This window comes from Rhineura floridana, chromosome 5, assembly GCF_030035675.1.
Source record: "Rhineura floridana isolate rRhiFlo1 chromosome 5, rRhiFlo1.hap2, whole genome shotgun sequence".
NCBI lineage: Eukaryota > Metazoa > Chordata > Lepidosauria > Squamata > Rhineuridae > Rhineura > Rhineura floridana.
In genome coordinates this window covers 180,707,933-180,734,032 of record NC_084484.1, presented here as the reverse complement: position 1 = coordinate 180,734,032, position 26,100 = coordinate 180,707,933, and the positions used below count along the sequence as shown (strand labels likewise).

At 45.2% G+C, this 26,100-nt stretch overlaps 1 protein-coding gene across 1 annotated transcript in view; it reads right to left on the bottom strand.

Moving 5' to 3' along the window:
• GUCY2F (guanylate cyclase 2F, retinal) overlaps positions 1-26,100 on the bottom strand; it is an 83,523-nt gene that overhangs the window by 46,069 nt on the left and 11,354 nt on the right. The window contains exons 5-9 of the mRNA XM_061629734.1: positions 21,990-21,997; positions 18,373-18,409; positions 14,521-14,594; positions 13,320-13,451; positions 1,334-1,414 (exon numbers count right to left, since the gene is read on the bottom strand). Of these exons, the coding sequence (XP_061485718.1) occupies positions 1,334-1,414; positions 13,320-13,451; positions 14,521-14,594; positions 18,373-18,409; positions 21,990-21,997 (332 nt within the window). The remainder of the gene's footprint in view (positions 1-1,333; positions 1,415-13,319; positions 13,452-14,520; positions 14,595-18,372; positions 18,410-21,989; positions 21,998-26,100) is intronic.

Sequence of the window (26,100 nt, the reverse complement as noted above, 5' to 3'; positions counted from 1 at the left end):
CTCTTTACTGAGGCATTTGGCTCTTATTTGAAGAGTTTCCATCCATCCATCCGTCCATCCATCCGTCCATCCGTCCACCCGTCCACCCGTCCGTCCATCTATCTGTCCATCTTTGTGGCCTCTTTTAATGGGACAGGAACTGCAAGGCCTATATTTTATCTGTATAGATGTGTTTTTATTGGTGGTGTTTGTTTTAAATGGTTTTAATGTAAGTAGCTTTGGGTCACTTCTGTGAGGAAAGCGACTAAACAATATTATTATTAATAATAATAAGATTTATTCAGTTCATTTCTTTGTTTATTTCATTTGCTTCCCACCTTCCCATTTCAGAATGCATGCACAAGAAGATTCAGAAAATCAACATTGCATAATGCAGTTACATTAAAATAATGTGATAATCAGATAGAAACTTGAGGGCTAGTCCCACTGTCTGGTGATGGCAAATGATAATGTTGAGTGGTCACAGCACAGATTAAAGGCTACCCTCTCTATTGCCATAGGCTGAATATGTCAACTGGCTGCAGCATGGACCTCCACAAAAACCCATTCATTCATTCATTTTTATTATATTTATTTATTAATCCAAAGCTGAGCTTTATGATGGGCAAAGACATAAAGTTAAAGCAAAGAAGACACAGATTTGGAGAAAAATACCGGGTTTGCCTCCCCACCACCACCACAAGTATTTGCTGCAGCTTTTGAAAACTTCATTGCTAGGGTGTAAGAGCTCTGGTTTCAGTTGATTGGAATGAGACTCTCTTAGCCATTAGCTCAGCTGAAGCAGAATGTTATGGAATGTTCATGAGCATTCCACTGCTCTACAGTATTTAAAAGTGAGTTCCACAAAATATGGGGAAGAGGGTATGGTGTTCTCTTAGTGGGAAGGAATGTGTGAGGGGACATACGGACATGTGGGCTCGCCCTTCCCCCACTCCCACACCTTCTGCTGCCCCTGCAGCATACACTCTCTCCCATATCCACGGCTCCACATGGAAAATAGCTCAGAGATCCTGCATGTGAGAAGAGATCTTGATTGGGTTGCAGGACCCTTAAGCATGGATATCAGTATGTACCTGCAGCTGTCCCCCAAACTTAGCTGAATGTATGGACTGTGTGGAAGTGTTTATTCTGTGAACAGCTTTGGGGTGCGTGGCCATGACATGCATTAATGCTGTAGGTGGGGCTAGCCTTGTGACCTCTCCTTACACAACCTTTTCAAGCACTGGGAAAGGTGTTATGTGAACCTCCCTAGAGTAGCAGAGGGATGGATACAGACGAACTATACACATCTGTGCATGCATGTGGTTACCACTTGTTTAATACTAATCCCTACCTCGCTTAAGAAGCAGGCAGTCCGCTGTCTCATGTGGCTGGTTGCTCCAGATTCCAATTTCTTCAACCATACGCAGTCTCCCTGGCCAGAAAAGGCATAGGTGAACGATTAGGCTAATTCTACAATTGAAACAAAAGTATGCACACATCTCCAATTTTGCAAAATTTCCCTAATCAGATTTATACTTCTTGAACGTTGAATGTTTCCAAATTTCACTTTAGGAAACTGGACAGGGCTGACCTGAAAGAGGATGGTGGTTATATGAAAATATATTAAAAGGGAATATATCAAAATCCCATTTTTCAATTATTTTTCAGGGATCAGTGTGAAGTGGGTGTGGAAGTTTCATTTTGGGTCCTTGACTACCTACAATTCCCAATGTGACCTTCATATGATTATTATTATCCTTATTGTAAATGTGCTTCATCCTGATGCGCAACCTATACTCTGGACAAGAGGCTACTGTAAGGACAAAATATGGAGAAACCAATCGGTTCCCAGTCTGAAAGGGTGTGAGACAGGGGTGTATTTTATCACCCTATTTGTTTGGTTAAGGTGTTGGGCTACGACCTGGGAGACCAGGATTTGAATCCCCACACAGCCATGAAGCTCCCTGGGTGACCTTGGGCCAGTCAGTGCCTCTCAGCCTCAGAGGGAGGCAATGGTAAGCCTCCTCTGAATACCACTTACCATAGACACCCTATTCATAGGGTCGCCATAAGTCAGAATCGACTTGAAGGCCGTCCATTTCCATTTCATAGACCCATTCCTCAACTGATTCCACTTTGGCTTTCTCAAGATGGTCAGATGTGATGAGCCGCTCCTCCTAGAGTATTTATTTGAGCCAGTGTGGTATAGTGGTTAGAGTGCTGGACCAGGACCTGGGAGACCAGGGTTCGAATCCCCACACAGCCATGAAGCTCCCTGGGTGACCTTGGGCCAGTCACTGCCTCTCAGCCTCAGAGGGAGGCAATGGTAAGCCTCCTCTGAATACCACTTACCATAGACACCCTATTCATAGGGTCGCCATAAGTCAGAATCGACTTGAAGGCCGTCCATTTCCATTTCATAGACCCATTCCTCAACTGATTCCACTTTGGCTTTCTCAAGATGGTCAGATGTGATGAGCCGCTCCTCCTAGAGTATTTATTTGAGCCAGTGTGGTATAGTGGTTAGAGTGCTGGACCAGGACCTGGGAGACCAGGGTTCGAATCCCCACACAGCCATGAAGCTCCCTGGGTGACCTTGGGCCAGTCACTGCCTCTCAGCCTCAGAGGGAGGCAATGGTAAGCCTCCTCTGAATACCACTTACCATAGACACCCTATTCATAGGGTCGCCATAAGTCAGAATCGACTTGAAGGCCGTCCATTTCCATTTCATAGACCCATTCCTCAACTGATTCCACTTTGGCTTTCTCAAGATGGTCAGATGTGATGAGCCGCTCCTCCTAGAGTATTTATTTGAGCCAGTGTGGTATAGTGGTTAGAGTGCTGGACCAGGACCTGGGAGACCAGGGTTCGAATCCCCACACAGCCATGAAGCTCCCTGGGTGACCTTGGGCCAGTCACTGCCTCTCAGCCTCAGAGGGAGGCAATGGTAAGCCTCCTCTGAATACCACTTACCATAGACACCCTATTCATAGGGTCGCCATAAGTCAGAATCGACTTGAAGGCCGTCCATTTCCATTTCATAGACCCATTCCTCAACTGATTCCACTTTGGCTTTCTCAAGATGGTCAGATGTGATGAGCCGCTCCTCCTAGAGTATTTATTTGAGCCAGTGTGGTGTAGTGGTTAGAGTGCTGGACCAGGACCTGGGAGACCAGGGTTCGAATCCCCACACAGCCATGAAGCTCCCTGGGTGACCTTGGGCCAGTCACTGCCTCTCAGCCTCAGAGGGAGGCAATGGTAAGCCTCCTCTGAATACCACTTACCATAGACACCCTATTCATAGGGTCGCCATAAGTCAGAATCGACTTGAAGGCCGTCCATTTCCATTTCATAGACCCATTCCTCAACTGATTCCACTTTGGCTTTCTCAAGATGGTCAGATGTGATGAGCCGCTCCTCCTAGAGTATTTATTTGAGCCAGTGTGGTATAGTGGTTAGAGTGCTGGACCAGGACCTGGGAGACCAGGGTTCGAATCCCCACACAGCCATGAAGCTCCCTGGGTGACCTTGGGCCAGTCACTGCCTCTCAGCCTCAGAGGGAGGCAATGGTAAGCCTCCTCTGAATACCACTTACCATAGACACCCTATTCATAGGGTCGCCATAAGTCAGAATCGACTTGAAGGCCGTCCATTTCCATTTCATAGACCCATTCCTCAACTGATTCCACTTTGGCTTACTCAAGATGGTCAGATGTGATGAGCCGCTCCTCCTAGAGTATTTATTTGAGCCAGTGTGGTATAGTGGTTAGAGTGCTGGACCAGGACCTGGGAGACCAGGGTTCGAATCCCCACACAGCCATGAAGCTCCCTGGGTGACCTTGGGCCAGTCACTGCCTCTCAGCCTCAGAGGGAGGCAATGGTAAGCCTCCTCTGAATACCACTTACCATAGACACCCTATTCATAGGGTCGCCATAAGTCAGAATCGACTTGAAGGCTGAAGGCCGTCCATTTCCATTTCATAGACCCATTCCTCAACTGATTCCACTTTGGCTTACTCAAGATGGTCAGATGTGATGAGCCGCTCCTCCTAGAGTATTTATTTGAGCCAGTGTGGTATAGTGGTTAGAGTGCTGGACCAGGACCTGGGAGACCAGGGTTCGAATCCCCACACAGCCATGAAGCTCCCTGGGTGACCTTGGGCCAGTCACTGCCTCTCAGCCTCAGAGGGAGGCAATGGTAAGCCTCCTCTGAATACCACTTACCATAGACACCCTATTCATAGGGTCGCCATAAGTCAGAATCGACTTGAAGGCCGTCCATTTCCATTTCATAGACCCATTCCTCAACTGATTCCACTTTGGCTTTCTCAAGATGGTCAGATGTGATGAGCCGCTCCTCCTAGAGTATTTATTTGAGCCAGTGTGGTATAGTGGTTAGAGTGCTGGACCAGGACCTGGGAGACCAGGGTTCGAATCCCCACACAGCCATGAAGCTCCCTGGGTGACCTTGGGCCAGTCACTGCCTCTCAGCCTCAGAGGGAGGCAATGGTAAGCCTCCTCTGAATACCACTTACCGTAGACACCCTATTCATAGGGTCGCCATAAGTCAGAATCGACTTGAAGGCCGTCCATTTCCATTTCATAGACCCATTCCTCAACTGATTCCACTTTGGCTTTCTCAAGATGGTCAGATGTGATGAGCCGCTCCTCCTAGAGTATTTATTTGAGCCAGTGTGGTATAGTGGTTAGAGTGCTGGACCAGGACCTGGGAGACCAGGGTTCGAATCCCCACACAGCCATGAAGCTCCCTGGGTGACCTTGGGCCAGTCACTGCCTCTCAGCCTCAGAGGGAGGCAATGGTAAGCCTCCTCTGAATACCACTTACCATAGACACCCTATTCATAGGGTCGCCATAAGTCAGAATCGACTTGAAGGCCGTCCATTTCCATTTCATAGACCCATTCCTCAACTGATTCCACTTTGGCTTTCTCAAGATGGTCAGATGTGATGAGCCGCTCCTCCTAGAGTATTTATTTGAGCCAGTGTGGTATAGTGGTTAGAGTGCTGGACCAGGACCTGGGAGACCAGGGTTCGAATCCCCACACAGCCATGAAGCTCCCTGGGTGACCTTGGGCCAGTCACTGCCTCTCAGCCTCAGAGGGAGGCAATGGTAAGCCTCCTCTGAATACCACTTACCATAGACACCCTATTCATAGGGTCGCCATAAGTCAGAATCGACTTGAAGGCCGTCCATTTCCATTTCATAGACCCATTCCTCAACTGATTCCACTTTGGCTTTCTCAAGATGGTCAGATGTGATGAGCCGCTCCTCCTAGAGTATTTATTTGAGCCAGTGTGGTATAGTGGTTAGAGTGCTGGACCAGGACCTGGGAGACCAGGGTTCGAATCCCCACACAGCCATGAAGCTCCCTGGGTGACCTTGGGCCAGTCACTGCCTCTCAGCCTCAGAGGGAGGCAATGGTAAGCCTCCTCTGAATACCACTTACCATAGACACCCTATTCATAGGGTCGCCATAAGTCAGAATCGACTTGAAGGCCGTCCATTTCCATTTCATAGACCCATTCCTCAACTGATTCCACTTTGGCTTTCTCAAGATGGTCAGATGTGATGAGCCGCTCCTCCTAGAGTATTTATTTGAGCCAGTGTGGTATAGTGGTTAGAGTGCTGGACCAGGACCTGGGAGACCAGGGTTCGAATCCCCACACAGCCATGAAGCTCCCTGGGTGACCTTGGGCCAGTCACTGCCTCTCAGCCTCAGAGGGAGGCAATGGTAAGCCTCCTCTGAATACCACTTACCATAGACACCCTATTCATAGGGTCGCCATAAGTCAGAATCGACTTGAAGGCCGTCCATTTCCATTTCATAGACCCATTCCTCAACTGATTCCACTTTGGCTTTCTCAAGATGGTCAGATGTGATGAGCCGCTCCTCCTAGAGTATTTATTTGAGCCAGTGTGGTATAGTGGTTAGAGTGCTGGACCAGGACCTGGGAGACCAGGGTTCGAATCCCCACACAGCCATGAAGCTCCCTGGGTGACCTTGGGCCAGTCACTGCCTCTCAGCCTCAGAGGGAGGCAATGGTAAGCCTCCTCTGAATACCACTTACCATAGACACCCTATTCATAGGGTCGCCATAAGTCAGAATCGACTTGAAGGCCGTCCATTTCCATTTCATAGACCCATTCCTCAACTGATTCCACTTTGGCTTTCTCAAGATGGTCAGATGTGATGAGCCGCTCCTCCTAGAGTATTTATTTGAGCCAGTGTGGTATAGTGGTTAGAGTGCTGGACCAGGACCTGGGAGACCAGGGTTCGAATCCCCACACAGCCATGAAGCTCCCTGGGTGACCTTGGGCCAGTCACTGCCTCTCAGCCTCAGAGGGAGGCAATGGTAAGCCTCCTCTGAATACCACTTACCATAGACACCCTATTCATAGGGTCGCCATAAGTCAGAATCGACTTGAAGGCCGTCCATTTCCATTTCATAGACCCATTCCTCAACTGATTCCACTTTGGCTTTCTCAAGATGGTCAGATGTGATGAGCCGCTCCTCCTAGAGTATTTATTTGAGCCAGTGTGGTATAGTGGTTAGAGTGCTGGACCAGGACCTGGGAGACCAGGGTTCGAATCCCCACACAGCCATGAAGCTCCCTGGGTGACCTTGGGCCAGTCACTGCCTCTCAGCCTCAGAGGGAGGCAATGGTAAGCCTCCTCTGAATACCACTTACCATAGACACCCTATTCATAGGGTCGCCATAAGTCAGAATCGACTTGAAGGCCGTCCATTTCCATTTCATAGACCCATTCCTCAACTGATTCCACTTTGGCTTTCTCAAGATGGTCAGATGTGATGAGCCGCTCCTCCTAGAGTATTTATTTGAGCCAGTGTGGTGTAGTGGTTAGAGTGCTGGACCAGGACCTGGGAGACCAGGGTTCGAATCCCCACACAGCCATGAAGCTCCCTGGGTGACCTTGGGCCAGTCACTGCCTCTCAGCCTCAGAGGGAGGCAATGGTAAGCCTCCTCTGAATACCACTTACCATAGACACCCTATTCATAGGGTCGCCATAAGTCAGAATCGACTTGAAGGCCGTCCATTTCCATTTCATAGACCCATTCCTCAACTGATTCCACTTTGGCTTTCTCAAGATGGTCAGATGTGATGAGCCGCTCCTCCTAGAGTATTTATTTGAGCCAGTGTGGTATAGTGGTTAGAGTGCTGGACCAGGACCTGGGAGACCAGGGTTCGAATCCCCACACAGCCATGAAGCTCCCTGGGTGACCTTGGGCCAGTCACTGCCTCTCAGCCTCAGAGGGAGGCAATGGTAAGCCTCCTCTGAATACCACTTACCGTAGACACCCTATTCATAGGGTCGCCATAAGTCAGAATCGACTTGAAGGCCGTCCATTTCCATTTCATAGACCCATTCCTCAACTGATTCCACTTTGGCTTTCTCAAGATGGTCAGATGTGATGAGCCGCTCCTCCTAGAGTATTTATTTGAGCCAGTGTGGTATAGTGGTTAGAGTGCTGGACCAGGACCTGGGAGACCAGGGTTCGAATCCCCACACAGCCATGAAGCTCCCTGGGTGACCTTGGGCCAGTCACTGCCTCTCAGCCTCAGAGGGAGGCAATGGTAAGCCTCCTCTGAATACCACTTACCATAGACACCCTATTCATAGGGTCGCCATAAGTCAGAATCGACTTGAAGGCCGTCCATTTCCATTTCATAGACCCATTCCTCAACTGATTCCACTTTGGCTTTCTCAAGATGGTCAGATGTGATGAGCCGCTCCTCCTAGAGTATTTATTTGAGCCAGTGTGGTATAGTGGTTAGAGTGCTGGACCAGGACCTGGGAGACCAGGGTTCGAATCCCCACACAGCCATGAAGCTCACTGGGTGACCCTGGGCCAGTCACTGCCTCTCAGCCTCAGAGGAAGGCAACGGTAAACCCTCTCTGAATACCGCTTACCATGAAAATTCTATTCATAGGGTCGCCATAAGTCAGAATAGACTTGAAGGTAGTCCATTTCCATTTTTCATATGAACACATCATACGGAAAGCAGGATTGGACCAAGAAGAAGGAGGTGTGATAATTGGAGGGAGAAATATCAATAATTTAAGAGATGCAGACGATACCATACTACTAGCAGAAACCAGTAATGATTTGAAACGAATGCTGATGAAAGTTAAAGTGGAAAGCACAAAAGCAGGACTACAACTGAACGTTAAAAAGACTAAAGTAATGACAACAGAAGATTTATGCAACTTTACAGTGGACAATGAGGACATTGAACTTGACCAGAGCTTGGAAAAGTTACTTTTTTGAACTACAACTCCCATCAGCCCCAGCCAGCATAGCCACTGGATTGGGCTGATGGAAGTTGTAGTTCAAAAAAGTAACTTTTCCAAGCTCTGAACTTGACAAGGATTATCAGTACCTTGGCACAGTCATTAACTAAAATGGAGACAACAGTCAAGAAATTAGAAGAAAGCTAGGACTGCGGAGGGCAGCTATGAGAGAAATAGAAAAGGTCCTCAAATGCAAAGATGCATCACTGAACACTGAAGTCAGGCTCATTCAGACCATGGTATTCCCGATCTCTATGTATGGATGTGAAAGTTGGACAGTGAAAAAAGCGGATAAGAGAAAAATCAACTCATTTGAAATGGGGTGTTGGAGGAGAGCTTTGTGGATACCATAGACTGCAAAAAAGACAAATAATTGAGTTTAGAACAAATTAAACCAGCCAAGCTAAAATGATGAAACTGAGGTTATCATACTTTGGACACATAATGAGAAGACAGGATTAACTAGAAAAGACAATAATGCTGGGAAAAACAGAAGGGAGTAGAAAAAGAGGTAGGCCAAACAAAAGATGGATTGATTCTTACCTGAACTTACAAGAGGGTGGTTTATAACAGTAGCTATTGGAGGTCACTTATTCATAGGGTCACCATAAGTCGAAATCGACTTGAAGGCACATAACAACAACAACAAAATGTTGTTCATTTGACTTTAGTGACATCAGCAAATAGCCAAATCTTATTGGTAAAGACGTTGTGTCCAGTATGTGATTCCTGATTGGCTGGGATCACTTGAGGAAGAATAAAACAGAGAAAGTATGGCTGCCAGTCAGCACAAAATATAGCAGTTGGCTACTTTTGAGCTGAAAAATGAATCCAGTGAACTTTAAGGCTAAAATTAGATTTTTAGGGAAATCAATGGGAAGCCCACAAGCAGGACCTGAGCGCAACAGCAATCTCCTGGTTTGCAATTCCACCAGTTGGTATTCAGAGGCATACAGCCAGACCCAGGCCCTGCAGGAGAAAGAAAGCATCGCCCCAAGGGAAGGAGACGCTGCTGCTGCTGTGCTGCTGCTGCTGCGGGACCACCACCTCCACCACCCTTCCCAGAGGGACTTCTGCCTGGCAGGACCAGGCCCCAGGTACCCAGCCAGCCAGGACTGATTCTTACCACCTGTTCCTCTTTGGAGGGATACATAAGCCGACTGGCTGAGGTGGCCTGGGAGACCCAGGCCCTGCAGGAGAAAGAAAGCATCGCCCCAAGGGAAGGAGAGGCTGCTGCTGCTGTGCTGCTCCTTTCTTTTTCTTTTTTTTTACTTTTTGTTGGTGTGTTGATGCAATTTGAGATGAATGGGTGCCTGATTATATGAATGTATGTTTGTTTATATGCTGTATATATGGCTGTATATATAGCTGTTTTTATACGTTTAATTGTTGTATATTTTAGTTGTATTATGTGCTTCAGAGAGAGTTTTATCCATCAGGCGGGGAGACTTGAGGGGGCCCCAATTGCCGTAGTGACGGGCAAAGGAAGGTATGGCGCTGTGAGAAGGACGTGCCAGGTAAGGGGAACGCGGTCCAGACATGTTGTGGCTGTGCCTTGTTCTGGTCCTTCCCACACCCGCAAGGTCGTTGGTAGTCCTATCAGCCAACTCTCAGATCTCCAGTTGCTGTTATTAAATGCCAGATCGGTATATAATAAAACCTCCCTCGTCCACGATTTGATTGTGGATGAGGCAGCCGATCTGGCATGTATAACCGAGACCTGGGTGGGTGAGCAGGGAGGAGTTGGTCTCTCTCAGCTCTGCCCACCGGGGTACCTGGTCCAGCATCATGGTAGATCTGAGGGTCGGGGAGGTGGGGTTGCTGTCGTCTATAAGAGTTCCATCTCACTCACCAAGCACCATGTTCATTCAGTTACTGGCCTGGAGTGTTTACACCTTGTGTTGGGCCAGAGGGACAGGCTGGGAATCCTTTTGGTGTACCGCCCACCTTGCTGCCCAATGGCTTCCCTAACTGAGCTGGCGGAAGTGGTCTCGGATATATTGTTGAGGTCCCCCAGACTAATAGTACTGGGGGATTTCAACATTCATGCCGAGACCACTTTGTCTGGCGCGGCTCAGGACTTCATGGCTTCCATGACAGCCATGGGGCTGTCTCAATATGTTAGTGGTCCAACACATGTATCGGGGCACACTCTAGACCTTGTTTTTGCTACTGAGCATGGGGAAAGTGATCTGGATGTGGGGAGTTTTACAACACTCCCTTTGTCATGGACAGACCACTGCTTGCTGAAGTTTAGACTTTCAGTAACCTCTTCCCTCTGCAAGGGTGGGGGACTTATTAAAATGGTCCGCCCCCGGAGACTAATGGATCCTGAAGGTTTTCAAAGGGCTCTGGGGGATTTTCCGGCTGATAGGACTGGCGCTCCTGCTGAAGCCCTGGTCGCTCTGTGGAATACGGAGATGACCCGGGCTGTAAACACGATCGCTCCTGCACGCCCTCTCCTGTGTAGAGCTCATACAGCTCCATGGTATACTCCGGAGCTGAGAGCGATGAAGCAAGATAGGAGGAGGCTTGAGCGGAAATGGAGACGAACTCCCGACGGATACAATTATGCGCTGGTTAGTGCTTCGACTAAGCTCTATGTAGGAGCAGTGAAGGCAGCTAAAAAACATCATTTTGCTGCCACTATTAAATCATCTCTTTGCCGCCCAGCGGAGCTCTTTCGAGTTGTCCGGGGGCTTCTCCATTCAAATCCTCCGGACAGGGTGGAATCATCGGAGGCCCGCTGTAATCAGTTTGCCGATCACTTCCAGAATAAGATCTCATGTATCCGCCGGGACCTAGACTCTCAAGTTATAGCAGTAGATCCTAGTGAGGTGTCCGGAGCACAGTCTTGTCCTGTTTTGTTGGATGAGCTTCAGTTGGTTCAACTCGAGGACGTGGACAAGGTGCTTGGACAGGTACGTGCAACCACTTCGGTACTGGATCCTTGCCCCTCCTGGCTGATAAAAACTAGCAGGAATGGAACAGGTAGCTGGGCCAAGGAAGTGATAAATGCCTCTTTACGAGAGGGAGTGGTCCCGGGCTGTCTGAAAGAGGCAGTGGTGAGACCACTCCTGAAAAAGCCTTCCTTGGACCCAGACAATTTTAACAGCTACAGGCCAGTGGCGAATGTTCCATTCCTGGGCAAGGTCTTGGAATGGCCAGCTCCAGGCGCTATTGGATGAAACTGATTATCTAGATCCATTTCAATCGGGTTTTAGGCCCGGTTTTGGCACTGAGACAGCCTTGGTCGCCCTGTACGATGACCTATGTCGGGAAAGAGACAGAGGGAGTGTAACTCTGTTGATTCTCCTTGATCTCTCAGCGGCTTTTGATACCATCGACCATGGTATCCTTCTGGAGAGGCTCGCGGAGTTGGGAGTTGGAGGTACTGCTTGGCAGTGGTTCCGCTCCTACTTGGCGGGTCGTCTCCAGAAGGTAGTGCTTGGGGAACATTGCTCGACACCGCGGGCTCTCCAATATGGGGTCCCGCAGGGGTCAGTTTTGTCCCCCCTGCTTTTTAATATCTACATGAAGCCGTTGGGAGAGGTCATCAGGAGTTTTGGAGTGCGTTGTCATCAGTATGCTGATGACACGCAGCTCTACTTCTCCTTTTCATCTTCTTCAGGTGAGGCTGTCGATTTGCTGAACCGTTGCCTGGCCTTGACAATGGACTGGATGAGAGTTAACAAACTGAAGCTCAATCCAGACAAGACTGAGATGCTGTTGGTGGACGGGTTCTCTGATCGGATGGTGGATATATACCCTGTCCTGGATGGGGTTACACTCCCCCTAAAGGACCGGGTTCGTAGTCTGGGAGTCTTTTTAGACTCTTCCCTCTCACTTGAGGCTCAAGTAGCCTCGGTGGTTAGGAATGCGTTTTACCAACTTCGGTTGGTAGCCCAGCTACGTCCCTATTTGAGTAAAGAGGACCTAACATCAGTGGTACATGCTCTGGTAACCTCACGTTTGGATTACTGTAATGCGCTTTACGTAGGGCTACCTTTGAAGACAGTTCGGAAGCTACAACTAGTGCAAAATGCGGCGGCCAGATTGCTGACAAGGACCAAGCGGTCCGAGCATATAACACCTGTTCTGGCCAGCTTGCACTGGTTGCCAATATGTTTCCGGGCTAGATTCAAAGTGTTGGTATTAACCTATAAAGCCTTATACGGTGCGGGACCACGATACCTTGCGGAACGCCTCTTCCGATATGAACCGGCCCGTGCACTACGTTCTGCTACGAAGGCCCTCCTCCGGGTTCCAACTCACAGGGAGGCCCGGAGGGTGATGACAAGATCTAGGGCCTTCTCAGTGGTGGCCCCCGAACTATGGAACAGTCTCCCTGAGGAAGTACGCCTGGCGCCGACTCTGCTTTCCTTCCGGCGCCAGGTCAAAACCTTCCTATTCTCTGAAGCATTTTAAGTTACATTGATCTAATTTTAATAATGTTTATTGTATTGTTGATTGTATTTTAATATTATTTTGTTATTCATTGTATTTTTATACTATTTTATGTTCACCGCCCAGAGAGCTATCGCTAGTCGGGCGGTATATAAATTTAATAAACAATAATAATAATAATAATAATGATGGAGTCAGAACATAACCATTGTGACTAATAGCTGTTGATAACCTGTCTAATCCTCTTTTAAAGCCATCCAAGTTGGTGGCCATCACTAAATCCTGTGGGAGCAAGTTGCATAGTTTCATTGTGTGCTCTTGAAGAAACACCTGAATCTTCCGACGTTCAGCTTCATTGGATGGCCTTGGGCTCTAGTCCTATAAGACAGGGAGACACTTTCCCACATCCAGTTTCTCCATACATGCATAATTTTATACTCATTCTACTCATAGGGCAATTTGGAACAAGGAAATTCATTTCCATGGCCATTCTATGTCATCCCTTTTCATATGTGTTAAGAAAATCACTTTTTGATCCCTATACACAAGCTGCCTTGAAATCAAAGAATGATTTGATGAAGGTTCCCACTACCTGGTATGCAGCCACATTGGAAGTTTCATATGTCACAGTTGTGCTTTTCACTGACACGGAATGTGTCGCAGATCTCAAACTTCGGCCTTCTGAGATGCTCTTGGAATCGCTGAAGTTATCCAGAGTCAGTCTCTGTGAAAGTAAGTATAGCCAGAGGTTAACCAATGCTTATCAGAGCTGATATCAGATTCAATGTTGATATATAACTGTGAGTTGGACGTTCAGTAAAGGTTTCCTCCAATTCAAAATGTCAGGATTATCAGGCCCGTGTGGTATGGCTGGTTGTCACGTGGCTATTGTCCACATTGTTTGGCCACCCTGTGGCCTTTCTCTATGTCAGCATCACTCCTCTTGGAAAGTGGTGCACTCCAACAAGTGAAGGAGCCACAGAATGGATTATTTAATGTGCTCCAACACTCCTTGTGTTACCTCAGCAGTGCTGGAGGAAGCCACATGTAACATGAGAAGAAATCCCATGAGAGTGTAACAAAAGAAAGAAAACTCCTTCCCCTTAAGATGGTTAGGCCCTTGCCCAGAGACAGGGTCTAAAGTAATGCAGAGCCAAATTCTGGCCCTTGACTTTGTGGGACCCCTTTCAATGCAATTTTTTTCATTATGAATAGGCTAAGAAATTCTTTGATTCTTATTGTGATCCCTGATTGGCTAAGACCATCTATGTGGCCAATACAGGAAGCACTGCCCTCACTCTCATTGGCTTTATTTGTTCTTTGTGACATCAGCACATAGCTAACTCTGGCTATATTGCATTGTGACATCATCATGTCTTGGACATGATCCCTGATTGGCTGGGATTATTTAAGAAGGAATAAAATGGGGGGATGGCTCCCAAACCGGCAGCAGAGGGGAAAAGCAATAGGAAAAGAATGGATGCAAAAAGCTGTGAACAACACCAAAAAGAATCATAGAATAGTAGAGTTGGAAGGGGCCTCTAATGCCATTAAGTCCAACCCCCTGCTCAATGCAGGAATCCAACTGAAAGCATAAGAAAAGATTAATGGCCCTGAGGGCAGCAATCGGACCTGGTGAGCATTTGGCTGAGCGTATAGAGATATACTTCTAGGCCACCCTTCCTCTAACATTTCGCCTAAAGAGGAGGTCTTTAATTTGCTTCAGATTTACTTTGGGTGGAATTTCAGTGCCAGCTGCAGCTGGTATCTGATGCGTGACTCGGGCTACCTACCATTCTGCTGAGTTTGATGTTTACAAAAGTGAGGTCATTCAGAGTCAGCAGTAACTTCTTAGACCCTTTGGTGACTTGGTGATAGAGGGTGCTATGTCTGAAAAAGAGTCAGGAGAGTGCCATTATCTATTATGGATTATAGCTAATTGCACCACCCTTACATGGGACTGCCGGATGTTGTCCAGTAGGCAGCAGGTCCAATCTAGACATGGAATGCTTTGGATGAATATTCTGTAATTCAGGATAAATATCTTTGAGTTGGGCGTGAGTGGGCAGTAGGAATGGGGAAATCTGTCAGTTTTGATTCTCTCAGCTCCTCATTTTTCCAGTTTTAAATTGTTCTCCACATTTCTCTAGCAATCTGTGATTTTTTTTAATTCAAAATATCCTCATGAAAATTCTCTAGCATTTTAGTGCAAATTTCTCCTAATAAACACTTTCTATAGGCCGTTTCGACTAACATACACATTTTTGCAAGAAATTTCTTGTCATAAAATGCATCTTTTTATGTTATTTTCACTTGAATCTTCATTTTTACGCAGACTTCCTGCTAATGTATGCATTTTTGTCAACATTGGTTGGTTGGTAAACTGCGAATTTCGAAGGATGACTGTGTTTCGTTCTCATGTTGTTTTGGAAAGTGCAAATTTGATAGATTTGACTTGAAATGCAAACTGAATCAAACATCTCACCCACCCCTAGTGGTCAGCTGTCTAAGTTGGTTGCCAGCCTCTTTCACTGGCCCTGTTTCTGTACTTTGGAAAACAACTGGACATACCAAACCCGAGCCAATGAAGGCCTTCCTGGTCTTGAAACACAGCAATGGGAAAAGCTTCAATGGCATAATTCAGGTGTGTCGGTGGTGCTGTTGAAGCATAGGAGAAAGGTGCAGAGGTTGAGTGAGGATCATGGCAGACCATACAGATCTTATAGTTTTGTTATGATCTCGATCACTGGGAATGACTTTCAGAAAAGAAACTTAATGGTCCTTGGTGGCTGGAGAGATCCTTCTGAAATCTAACTTTGGGAAGGGGACAAAGGTGGCCATTGGAGGAGTTGTTTAATTGAAGGGCTGTCCAATCTGGTTTAAAAATAAAGAACCCCAAGACCTTGATGCTGCCCCTCAACAGTCAGCAACAGGACAGCAGAAAGTGATGAGCTCTAGTCTGCACAGGCAAGGCAGAATTAGCTTGCTGCACAGGACACAGAGGTTTACAGCCAACACAGTTCCAGTAAGGCGGCAAACAGGAATGAAGAACTCCGACACAGTCCAGCTTCGTGCCAGTAACAGAAATCTTTATCAACGTGCAGTTAACAAATACATTCACCAACATTACATGCTCCTACTATCCCCCCCCCCAGCCTGGCTCTCTAGGCTTCTAATTTATAGCCTGTAGATTAGATCAGTTGCAGCTGTGTGTCCTTGACTACTTGCATAGCTTTTAACCCATTCCCAACATGGGGAATGACTCAGCTTAAACATGAGCCAACAGCCCCCACCTCATTCCACATGTTGGGTGTTGCTGTTGCTCCGCAATTCTTGTTTTACATAATTTTGTATTTTTCCTTTACATTTCATTTTACATTTACATTTCGTTTTAGAACACATACGTAATACAGTTGTATACATACAGTCTCAGTCCTATTTGAGTTACATTTTCATATTCATTTACATTAAACATTAACGTCAGTTGATTACATGTCTTGGTCAGCATTTATGTTATGTAACTTATCGCGCCAATCTCTACCCCCATCCAGCATTGCAAACCATTCTTGAAAATCCTGCTCGGTCCAGTCATCTTCCCCATTCTGACACTTTGCTGGTGTTTTGTGTTCCTGTTTTACTTTTACAGTTGTCACTTTAAATCTCTCTGGAGGATGCCCCAGATTAGCTCTTTTTGATCTCCTTGGTATGGGTGTAGGTTCTTCTATTGGTACTTCTGGACTCTGTCTGTGCTATGTTTTGTTCTATCTCTTCCACATTCTGACATTCATCTGTTCTTTCCTCTGCCTCTTGTTTAACTTCAGTTTCTGCAGTTTCTACAATTCCCCCTCCCCTCTCTTCCTGGGGATCAGGTTTAATGTTTATTTCCTGTTGCTCATTTTGTGTGCTATCTATGTGTATTTCTACATGTTGAATGCTGTCCTGTGTCTCATCTTGTGTGCTATCTATGTGTATTTTTCCATGATGAGTACTGTCTTCCCAGTCTTGCTCCTGCGTTTTTACACTTCTACACACAAGTAAACATTTTTCTTTCATTAACCAGACTCTGTGATATGCCCCCTCAAAGCCGAGATAGTAACCCTTTAACGCTCTCGGACCTTGTTTGCCTTTACGTTGAGGTTTGGGAATATGTGCCCAACATATTGCTCCAAATTTCTTTACATGATTTAGATAAGGCTTTCTGTTAAACATCTTTTCATAAGGTGTACAATCCACAGTACTTTTATATACCCTGTTCAACAGAAAATTAGCATAAATTGCACATTCACCCCAGAAATCCCTGGTAAGTTTAGAGTCTGCTAACATTGCTCTCACAGCGTCCTGTAAAAATCTATGATATCTCTCTGCAACACCGTCCTGGTGTGGCGCAAAAGGAGCTGTTAATTCGTGTTTTCTTCCTTTTCTGTACAGATATTTTTGCAGAGTTGAGGAGAGAAATTCCCCTCCTCTATCCGACCTGAGTGTAGCTATCCTGGTTTTGAATCTCGCCTCTACCCATTCCACAAAATGCTGTAACTTCCCAGCGGCTTGTGCTTTGTTACTCAATAGGTAAACAAAAGTGTATCTTGAAAAGTCATCGACCAACACAAAATAAAATTTTGCATTTCCTTTTGACTGTTTAAAGGGACCGGCCAGATCCATGTGGATTAACTGAAATGGCCTTTGAGTGCTAATTAGCCTTTCTTTGTGTATGGGAGCTGCAGTTGATTTCCATTCACTGCAAACATCACAGTCCTCATACTGCTTACAAGGTTTAAACTGTAAGTCTTCACTATGATTCATTGTTTTTAGTAGAGTAGCATAACTTACATGTCCCAATCTTCTATGATACAAATGTATACATTTTTCATGCTTTTGTTTGTTTCTTACTGTGTTTACACATTGTGGGGCTTCATCATTTACTATGAACAAGGCTTCTTTGAACTTTCCTATCACACAAATCTTATTCCCTTTAGCTATTGTGCATTTCCCTTTGTCAAAGTTAACAACATAATTCATAGCATTTAACTTGGCTACTGACATAATATTTCTGTCCATACTGGGAACATAAAGCACATTTGTAACTAGCGTTTTTAAACATTTTAAATATATTACTCCTACCCCTTTAACTTGCCGACAGCTTCCATCCGCCAAATAAACATTCTGGTTCTTTGTTGGGGTCAGGATTTTAAACTGTTTTTCATTATTTACTAGAAAATGACTTGCTCCCGAGTCTACGGCCCAGGAGGTGTTTTGCAGTTCATTGTCCTTGTCTTTAGTGCCAACGACATGCACTTTAAATGGGTCTTTCTCGCTTTGTTGCAATCTTCTTTTCGTCTCTGCCTGGCATTGTCTGTGTAGATGAGTTGTGGAGCCGCATCTGTAGCAACGTTTCACTCCATACGCCTTCGGTCCTTGCGCATTCCGCTCCGGGTTTTCTTTGTTGCTCTGTTTACTTTTCCCTTGTCGGCGTTCTGCTTCTTGAAGTAGTTTGTTTGTGATGTACGTCATGCTGAGGTCCGCGTCCGGGAGACTTTCTAACGCACTTATCACTCCTTCCCAGGAATCATTTAGAGTAGACAGCGTAATATATGCCATCTGTTCCTGTGTATGCTGCATGTCCATTTCTTGCAGGTCAGCAAACAAACGTTGTAAGTTCTGTAAATGCCTCTGCATGGACTCACCCTCTTTGTATCGGGTCTGGTACAGTCTTTTAGCAAGTAAAACTTTAGAGCCTGCAGTTTTTCTCACATGTACAGCACGTAAAACATTCCAAACTTCCTTTGCTGTGTTTAAGCCTCTGATATGTATTAACTGTTCATTCTCCAGAGCTAGGATAAGCAGAGCTTTAGCTTTCTCTGCTGCTCTTATCCACTCTGCCGGTGGGGCTGCTGGGGTGTCTTCTGCAACAGTGTGCCAGACGCCCTCCTTCACCAACAGCATTTTAGTCTTTACCTTCCAGTAGGAGTAGTTGGTGCTTCCCAGCCTCTCCAAGGGAAAAGACGCGTTTCCAAACGCTGCCATTCTTCTCACCCTTCTCGGCTGTTCTGTTCTGTTGCACTTTGTAATTCTTTGCCTGTAGCACAACCTCACAAGATCATTGTGTCAGCTGCAATGACTGGGCCCATAACCCTTTGTTGAGCTCTAGTCTACACAGGCAAGGCAGAATTAGCTTGCTGCACAGGACACAGAGGTTTACAGCCAACACAGTTCCAGTAAGGCAGCAAACAGGAATGAAGAACTCCAACACAGTCCAGCTTCGTGCCAGTAACAGAAATCTTTATCAACATGTAGTTAACAAATACATTCACCAACATTACATGCTCCTACTATCCCCCCCCCCCGCCTGGCTCTCTAGGCTTCTAATTTATAGCCTGTAGATTAGGTCAGTTGCAGCTGTGTGTCCTTGACTACTTGCATAGCTTTTAACCCATTCCCAACATGGGGAATGACTCAGCTTAAACATGAGCCAACAGAAAGAGCAGTTTCTATCCACACCAATTTATTTTATACACCTAATGCCGCCCGTCAGCCAAAACTCCCAAATATGCCCTTCTTATATATTTGTACATAATGGAAATCTCACAAAGGTACCTTAACAGTGTAATACCAGACATGCATACTCAGAAGTAAGCCCTATTGAGTTGAGTGGGACTTACTCCCAGGTAACTGCATATAGGATTGTAGCCTCAGGGCACAATCCACCCCCCTTTGCGCCAATCTGGGGGTGATGGTGTCTCTGCCCTCCTGGCCTCTGCCAACCACTGCTAACAGAGTGATCTCAGCATCACTCTGCTGTTGTGGAGCTTGCCCAAAATGCAGCATTGCAGAGAGGGGTTGAGCTCCCGGCTGGCACAGCAATCTGCCTCTCCATCCCTCACTTTCTGCTCCAGCCGGATGCGCAACAGGGCTGCAGATGCATCAGTAGCCCTCCTCCTCTGTTAACCACACTAGGTATCATCCGGGGCTTGGATTGCACCTTAAGTCTCTTGCCTCCAAAGGAAACAAAAACCCTGCAGTGCTAACCCTGGAGTTTTCCAAAATTTTGGGAAGCAGGTAGTAATTGTGCTGATCGGAGAGAGAGAGATACACACACCAACACACTTACGCAATAGGTGACCTTTGTTGTCACTGTATTTTTAATGTTTTTACTACACAGGTTTTTTGTGTAAACTGCTTTCATGTTTTTAAATGAAATGGTATATACTGTACATACTTTTTATATGTTTTTAAAGCTTTTGTAAAAAAAGTTTTAAAGACGCTTTGTTTTAATGTTTTTAAAGATGTTTTGTTTTAATATGTTTTAAACTCTTCTGTTTTTAAGATGCTTTAGAGTGGTTTTTAGTGGTTTTGTTTGCCGCCCTAGGCTCTTTCTGGGAGGGAGGGTGGGATATAAATTTAATAAATAAATAAATCAACTTTAACAACTGTTACAGATACAGAAGACCTCTTGGTTGCCAGGCCCAGCCTCCAGGAGGATCTTTAAAAGTTGTGCAAGGGGAAGGGAGAATTCCACCTTGTGGTTTTTCCCATTACAGGGTTGCAAGAACATCTGCACTTGGCTGACTTTCTCTTCTCCTAAAGATACAGTCTCAGGCCACGGACCTGGCAACCCTAATTGCAATCTGTCTCTTCCTGGCGATCAGCCATGACTGCTCAATGGAATGTCCACATCTGGAGATGGTTTACCTCTGAGTTTCATAAGAACATACAATGATCCCTGTTGGATTGGGCCAAAGGCCTACATAGTCATGTTGCAGCCGTCTCCTGCTGTTGTTCCCTTGCATGGATCCCTGCATGGTACCTCTGGTCCTGGAGGTAGTATATAGCCATCGTGACTACTCTGCCAGATGTTGTCAGACTCCAGTTCCCATCAGCCCCAGCCAACATGGCCAGCGGTCAGGCGTATTGATGGGACCTGTGTGATGCGTCCTTCCCTGGCTCTCCCTGTCAGGTTCCTACCTGCTCGTGGTTACTGCCTGTCTCTAGGCACCACCAGGGACTCCACCAGTCCGGGCCGCTCTCTCTTATGATTTCTCTCCCCGCTCTAGCACAGATCTCAACAGATCCCCCTGCTAGGCAACCACCAGTAACGTCCCAATACTAGTATTCCCAGAGACTCTGAATACTGGTATTGTTATTCTCTTCACCGCTGCCACCATTTGTTACAGTTCCCCTTCAGCCTTGGTCATTACCTTACCCTCCCTTCTGGTCTGTGAAACCCCAGCCAAGGATCAGGCCTTTGGTAAACCAAATTAAGTATTTATTACAGATAACAAAGCTAACAAGATTGACAAGATTTCTTCTTAAGGCACATAAGCATATGGTTTTACTCAATACTAATCCGAACTCCACCTCCCTCCTGGCAAACAACTCTCTAAACCCCACCAAGCAATCCACTCTTTCTCTTCTCCCCCCAGATTCCACAATTCACCGCCTCACATTCACCCAGATTTACCTGTCATCCTTTCATTTATATTGTCAGCCATTTTAAACATTCAGCCAATCATCAAGCATTCTATTGCCCATTCACTCCCCCTCCTCTTTCACTACTTACCATGTATACTCTAAACAACCAGCACTTACCATATATACACTAATATATAGGAACATCACAACCTGCAGTCCAAAAACACCTGGAGGGCCACAGGTTCACCATCCCTAGCCAAGCCCATTTTGGGTTCAATGCAAAATGCTAACAAGTATGACTAACTGCCCTTGGGTTTTTGTTCACATTTGTGTCTTAATAATTCAGCAATGTTATTTTTTAAAGAGCTAAGCAGGAAATCGGCAAACTCCTGTAATGGCCTGAATCATCAGAGGATTCTGAACACCTGGTGTGCCATAATTGCTCCATGTGTAACACTTAGTTAGCACAATTTATTTCCTGAGGTTTGCAGTCATTAACCGACTAGACCTCCGAGTAACTCTCCCTTTGTGAGATAGACAGCAGTGGAAGCCTCAGACTAGACAGTGGACAAAACGCGGAGCAGATTCCTGGTGATGATTGGGTTAGAATGAGAAAAGCCAAACAGGGCCTGGATATACTGTGTGCTGAAACGGATTTGAAAGTTTGTACTAAGCCAGAGTTTGTGTGAAAATTTGGATAGCCAGCCAAATCTGAGAAAGAGTTTCTCGCCAAACACCTGTTAAAGGCACAAAGCCCCCATTATTATTAATCATATTTGTATATAGAGCTGGGAGAGAAATTCAATTCAGTTCACATTTAAAGGCAAGACTACCTAATTTGCACTTTCCAAAACACTATATAAACTGAAACACACCCATCTTTTCAAAATTTGCACTTCTCTGAATTTTGCAGTGCAGTAATGTGTACAAAAATGCATATACTCAGGTCAAGTGTGCATAAAAATGCATATTTTAGTGAAAATGATGTACAAAAATGCTTTACAGTAGGGAAAATTACTTTGAAAAATCTTCTGTACAAGGCAAAATTGCACAGAAAAAAATGTACATTAGGAGAAATTTGCATAGAAAAACGAATGAATTTTCAGGAAGACTTTTTTTTTTTAAGGCAAACTGATATAGAAATGTGGAACACCAGACATAAGACTGTAAAACTGAGAAACTGAAAGAAGCAGATTTCCCCATCCCTAGTCATAACCCATTTTTCCTGTATGGAGCATAATCGTAAGGTAGGTATAATGGAGTGATAAATTACAAGCTCAAGATCATACATTGAGCTTCATGGCTGGGTGAGGATTTGAACCCAAAATTCACCGGCCAAGTCCAAATCAACTTATGTTTCCCAGCCTCTGGTTTACTCGCCCTTCCAATAGTTAAGGCATCTGGGAAGGTTTATGTTTTGAACAGTGAAAAGTAGGTTCCCTCACTTCCATTCTGTTATTTCCCCGTGATATTCTACATTGCCTTGTGTTCTGCTCAGACTGAATTCTGGCAGGAATTGTGGATTTTGGAATGTTTATAACAGATTATAAAGACTCTCCGTGGCGCAGAGTGGTAAGCGGCGGTAACGCAGCCGAAGCTCTGCTCACGGCCGGAGTTCGATTCCAATGGAAGGAGGAAGTCGAATCTCCGGTAAAAAGGGTCGAGGTCCACTCAGCCTTCCATCCATCCGTGATCGGTAAAATGAGTACCCGGCATATGCTGGGGGGTAAAGAAAGGCCGGGGAAGGAACTGGCAATCCCACCCCATATATACGGTCTGCCTAGTAAACGTCGCAAGATGTCACCCTAAGAGTCGGAAACAACTCGCACTATAAGGGCAGGGACACTTTTACCTTTTTATAACAGATTATAAACATGCACTTTCATGCACTACAACAATAATAATAATATCAACAATTGAAAAAGAAGATAACTCTCCGTCCACTCTTTTCATTCCTGTGAGAAGAAAAATAAAATTGATAAAAATGTGTGTGTGTTTTAAAAGCAACAAAAAAGCTTATTACAATTATGCAATTCTGACAATCTATTAAAAATAAATAAAATATAAGAGAAACAACTGTATAGTATTAAAAAATTTTTTAAAAAACCCTTTTCACAATTTTTGAATGTCTTGCATATTCCAAAAATATATCTTCAGAAATGGCATGAATTCTGATATGTCGAATCCTAAACATAAGCAGTATGGTCGAATCTCAGATACTGAGGAGGAATCAGGCAGGGGCAGATTCCACATGCATTGCTACTTTCAAGTGTGAAACAGTAAGAATTACCCAACCTCCGTGAAGCTTACCCACTGCATTTCTGAGTAAAGTCACTGTTCTGAGCATATCTCCTGAGATTTAAACTGAAATGTGGTAGGTAGGCTCATATGACTGGAAATTCAAGCATTTCTCTGTACCAGGAGTGACTGAAAGGTCCAATGTGTGAATGGGTGGATTTGTTCCACCCTCTCTGGAATCTGATTAGACTGGCAGACCAGACCAGAGCAGTGACTCATGCATAGATGCAACAGGCAACCTCCTCCAAGAAAGGGTGAGAGAGTCTTGGAGGGTGGTGACAAGGGAGAAGGCCCTTTCAGCTGTGGTTCCTCATCTCTGGAATATGCTCCCCAGTGAGGTCCGTCTGGCGCCTTCATTGACATCTTTTCTGCACCAAGTAAGGACATACCTTTTCTCCCAGGCATTTGATAGATTGAGATGATGTTTTGTTTTAATACACTGCCAGACCTTCCTGTGGCTGCGTGGGGGTGCTATTGTTATTGTTTTGTAGTTGCTTATTGTTATGCTTTTATAGTGTGTTCTTTTGTTTTTGTATTAACATTGTGTAAGTCGCTGGGGACCTTTGGGTATCAAGCAACTAATACATCTAATAAACAATAATACAAAATAATAATAATAGCAGGTACTTCTGCTGCTTCTCTGATTTGGGAGCAACTCCAATCTCATCCGATGCAGGGACAACTCTGCCCCCAGTGGAATCTGATTGTGGGGAGTTATGCTTAGGGATAGGGAGAAATTCAATTCACTTCGCATTTAAAGGTGCATCTTCCTAATTTGCACTTTCCAAAACAATTTGTTGTTGTTATGTGCCTTCAAGTCGATTACGACTTATGGCGACCCTGTGAATCACAGAGCTTGGAAAAGTTACTTTTTTGAACTACAACTTCCATCAGCCCAATCCAGTGGCCATGCTGGCTGGGGCTGATGGGAGTTGTAGTTTAAAAAAGTAACTTTTCAAAGCTCTGGAATCGGTGACCTCCAAGAGCATCTGTCATGAACCACCCTATTCAGATCTTAGGTCTGTGGCTTCCTTGATGGAATCAATCCATCTCTTGTTTGGCCTTCCTCTTTTTCTACTGTTTTTCCCAGTATTATTGTCTTTTCTAATGAATCACGTCTTCTCATTATGTGTCCAAAGTATGATAACCTCAGTTTCATCATTTTAGCTTCTAGTGATAGTTCTGGTTTAATTTGTTCTGTTGTTGTTGTTATGTGCCTTCAAGTTGACTACAACTTATGGAGACCCTATGAATCAGCGACCTTCAGTAGCATATGTTGTAAACCTGTTCAAATCTTGTAAGTTCAGGTCTGTGGCTTCCTTTATGAAATCAATCCATCTCTTGTGTGGCCTTCCTCTTTTTCTACTCCCTTCTGTTTTTCCCAGCGTTATTGTCTTTTCTAGTGAATCCTGTCTTCTCATGATGTGTCCAAAGTATGATAACCTCAGTTTCATCATTTTAGCTTCTAGTGACAGTTCTGGTTTAATTTGTTCTAACACCCAATTATTTGTCTTTTTTGCAGTCCATGGTATCTGCAAAGCTCACCAAAACCACATTTCAAAAGAGTGATTTTTCTCTTATCCACTTTTTTCACTGTCCAACTTTCACATCCATACATAGAGATCGGGAATATCATAGAACAGTAAATCACACAGAGGTATTCCAGGCAGCCTCTTCTCTACGTCGGTACTTTGGGCTCACAAAGTCTCTAATTAATGCATTTCTTCTGGCATACAGCCAATGGCACACAAGCACACACGCTTAGAATCTAATGCTCAAATCACTAAACAACACTGGACCCTTAGATCAAGGAAACTCAGGCACAGGGATCAAATGAGGGCCTCCAGACCTCTCTATGACTTTCCCCAGGCCACACTCCTTCCCCAGCCCTTATCGGCACCATCCTTGAGTGCCTTTGGCTAGCTGGAATCTGTCCTTAGACTCTGATAATTGCCTCGATGGACAGAGACAGGTATGTGAGTGCTTGTAGAAACTAGGCTAATGTACAAAAGTCAAATACCCATGTGTTGCCCTGCCTACTTTTCCTTCTGGCCCCATCCACTACTGGCATGTGGCCCTCGGGATGTTGCCCAGAAGGGAATGAGGCCCTCGGACTCAAAAAGTGTTGGAATTGCTTTTTAATTTTTTTTTTTTTAAAAAAGCAGTATTTTTAACACTTTTTTAAAGATGTTTTTAAAAGCTTTTTTTTAAAAAAATGTTTTTACAGTTGTTTTGTTGTGGTGTATTTTAGGGTCTGTTTTTATGATGTTTTGATGTGTTTTTAGCGCTTCTGTTTGCCGCCCTGGGTTCCTGCTGGGAGGAAGGGCGGGATATAAATCAAATAATTAATAAATAAATAAAAAAGCTTTGTCAGTGGGCTTTCTGGCTACTGAGATAAGGGGAGGCCTTTTTCAAAACTAGAAAGAGAATAAAATGCTCTGACCTGATGAGATACGCCAGGCACACACCAAAGAGCAGGAGGAAGAGTGGCGGCAGCAAGACCAAGACCACAGTGGGAGGCTCCAGAGCTAGTCAAGGAAAGAGGACAAAAGATTGGTAAAGGCTGGGCTAAGAACACTGTTTCTATCCCAGGTGGTCATTACGAGAGCTGTAACTTTTAAGGAGCTTGTTTTTTCCTCTTCCCTCCCCATCCGTTTTTCCTTGTGCGT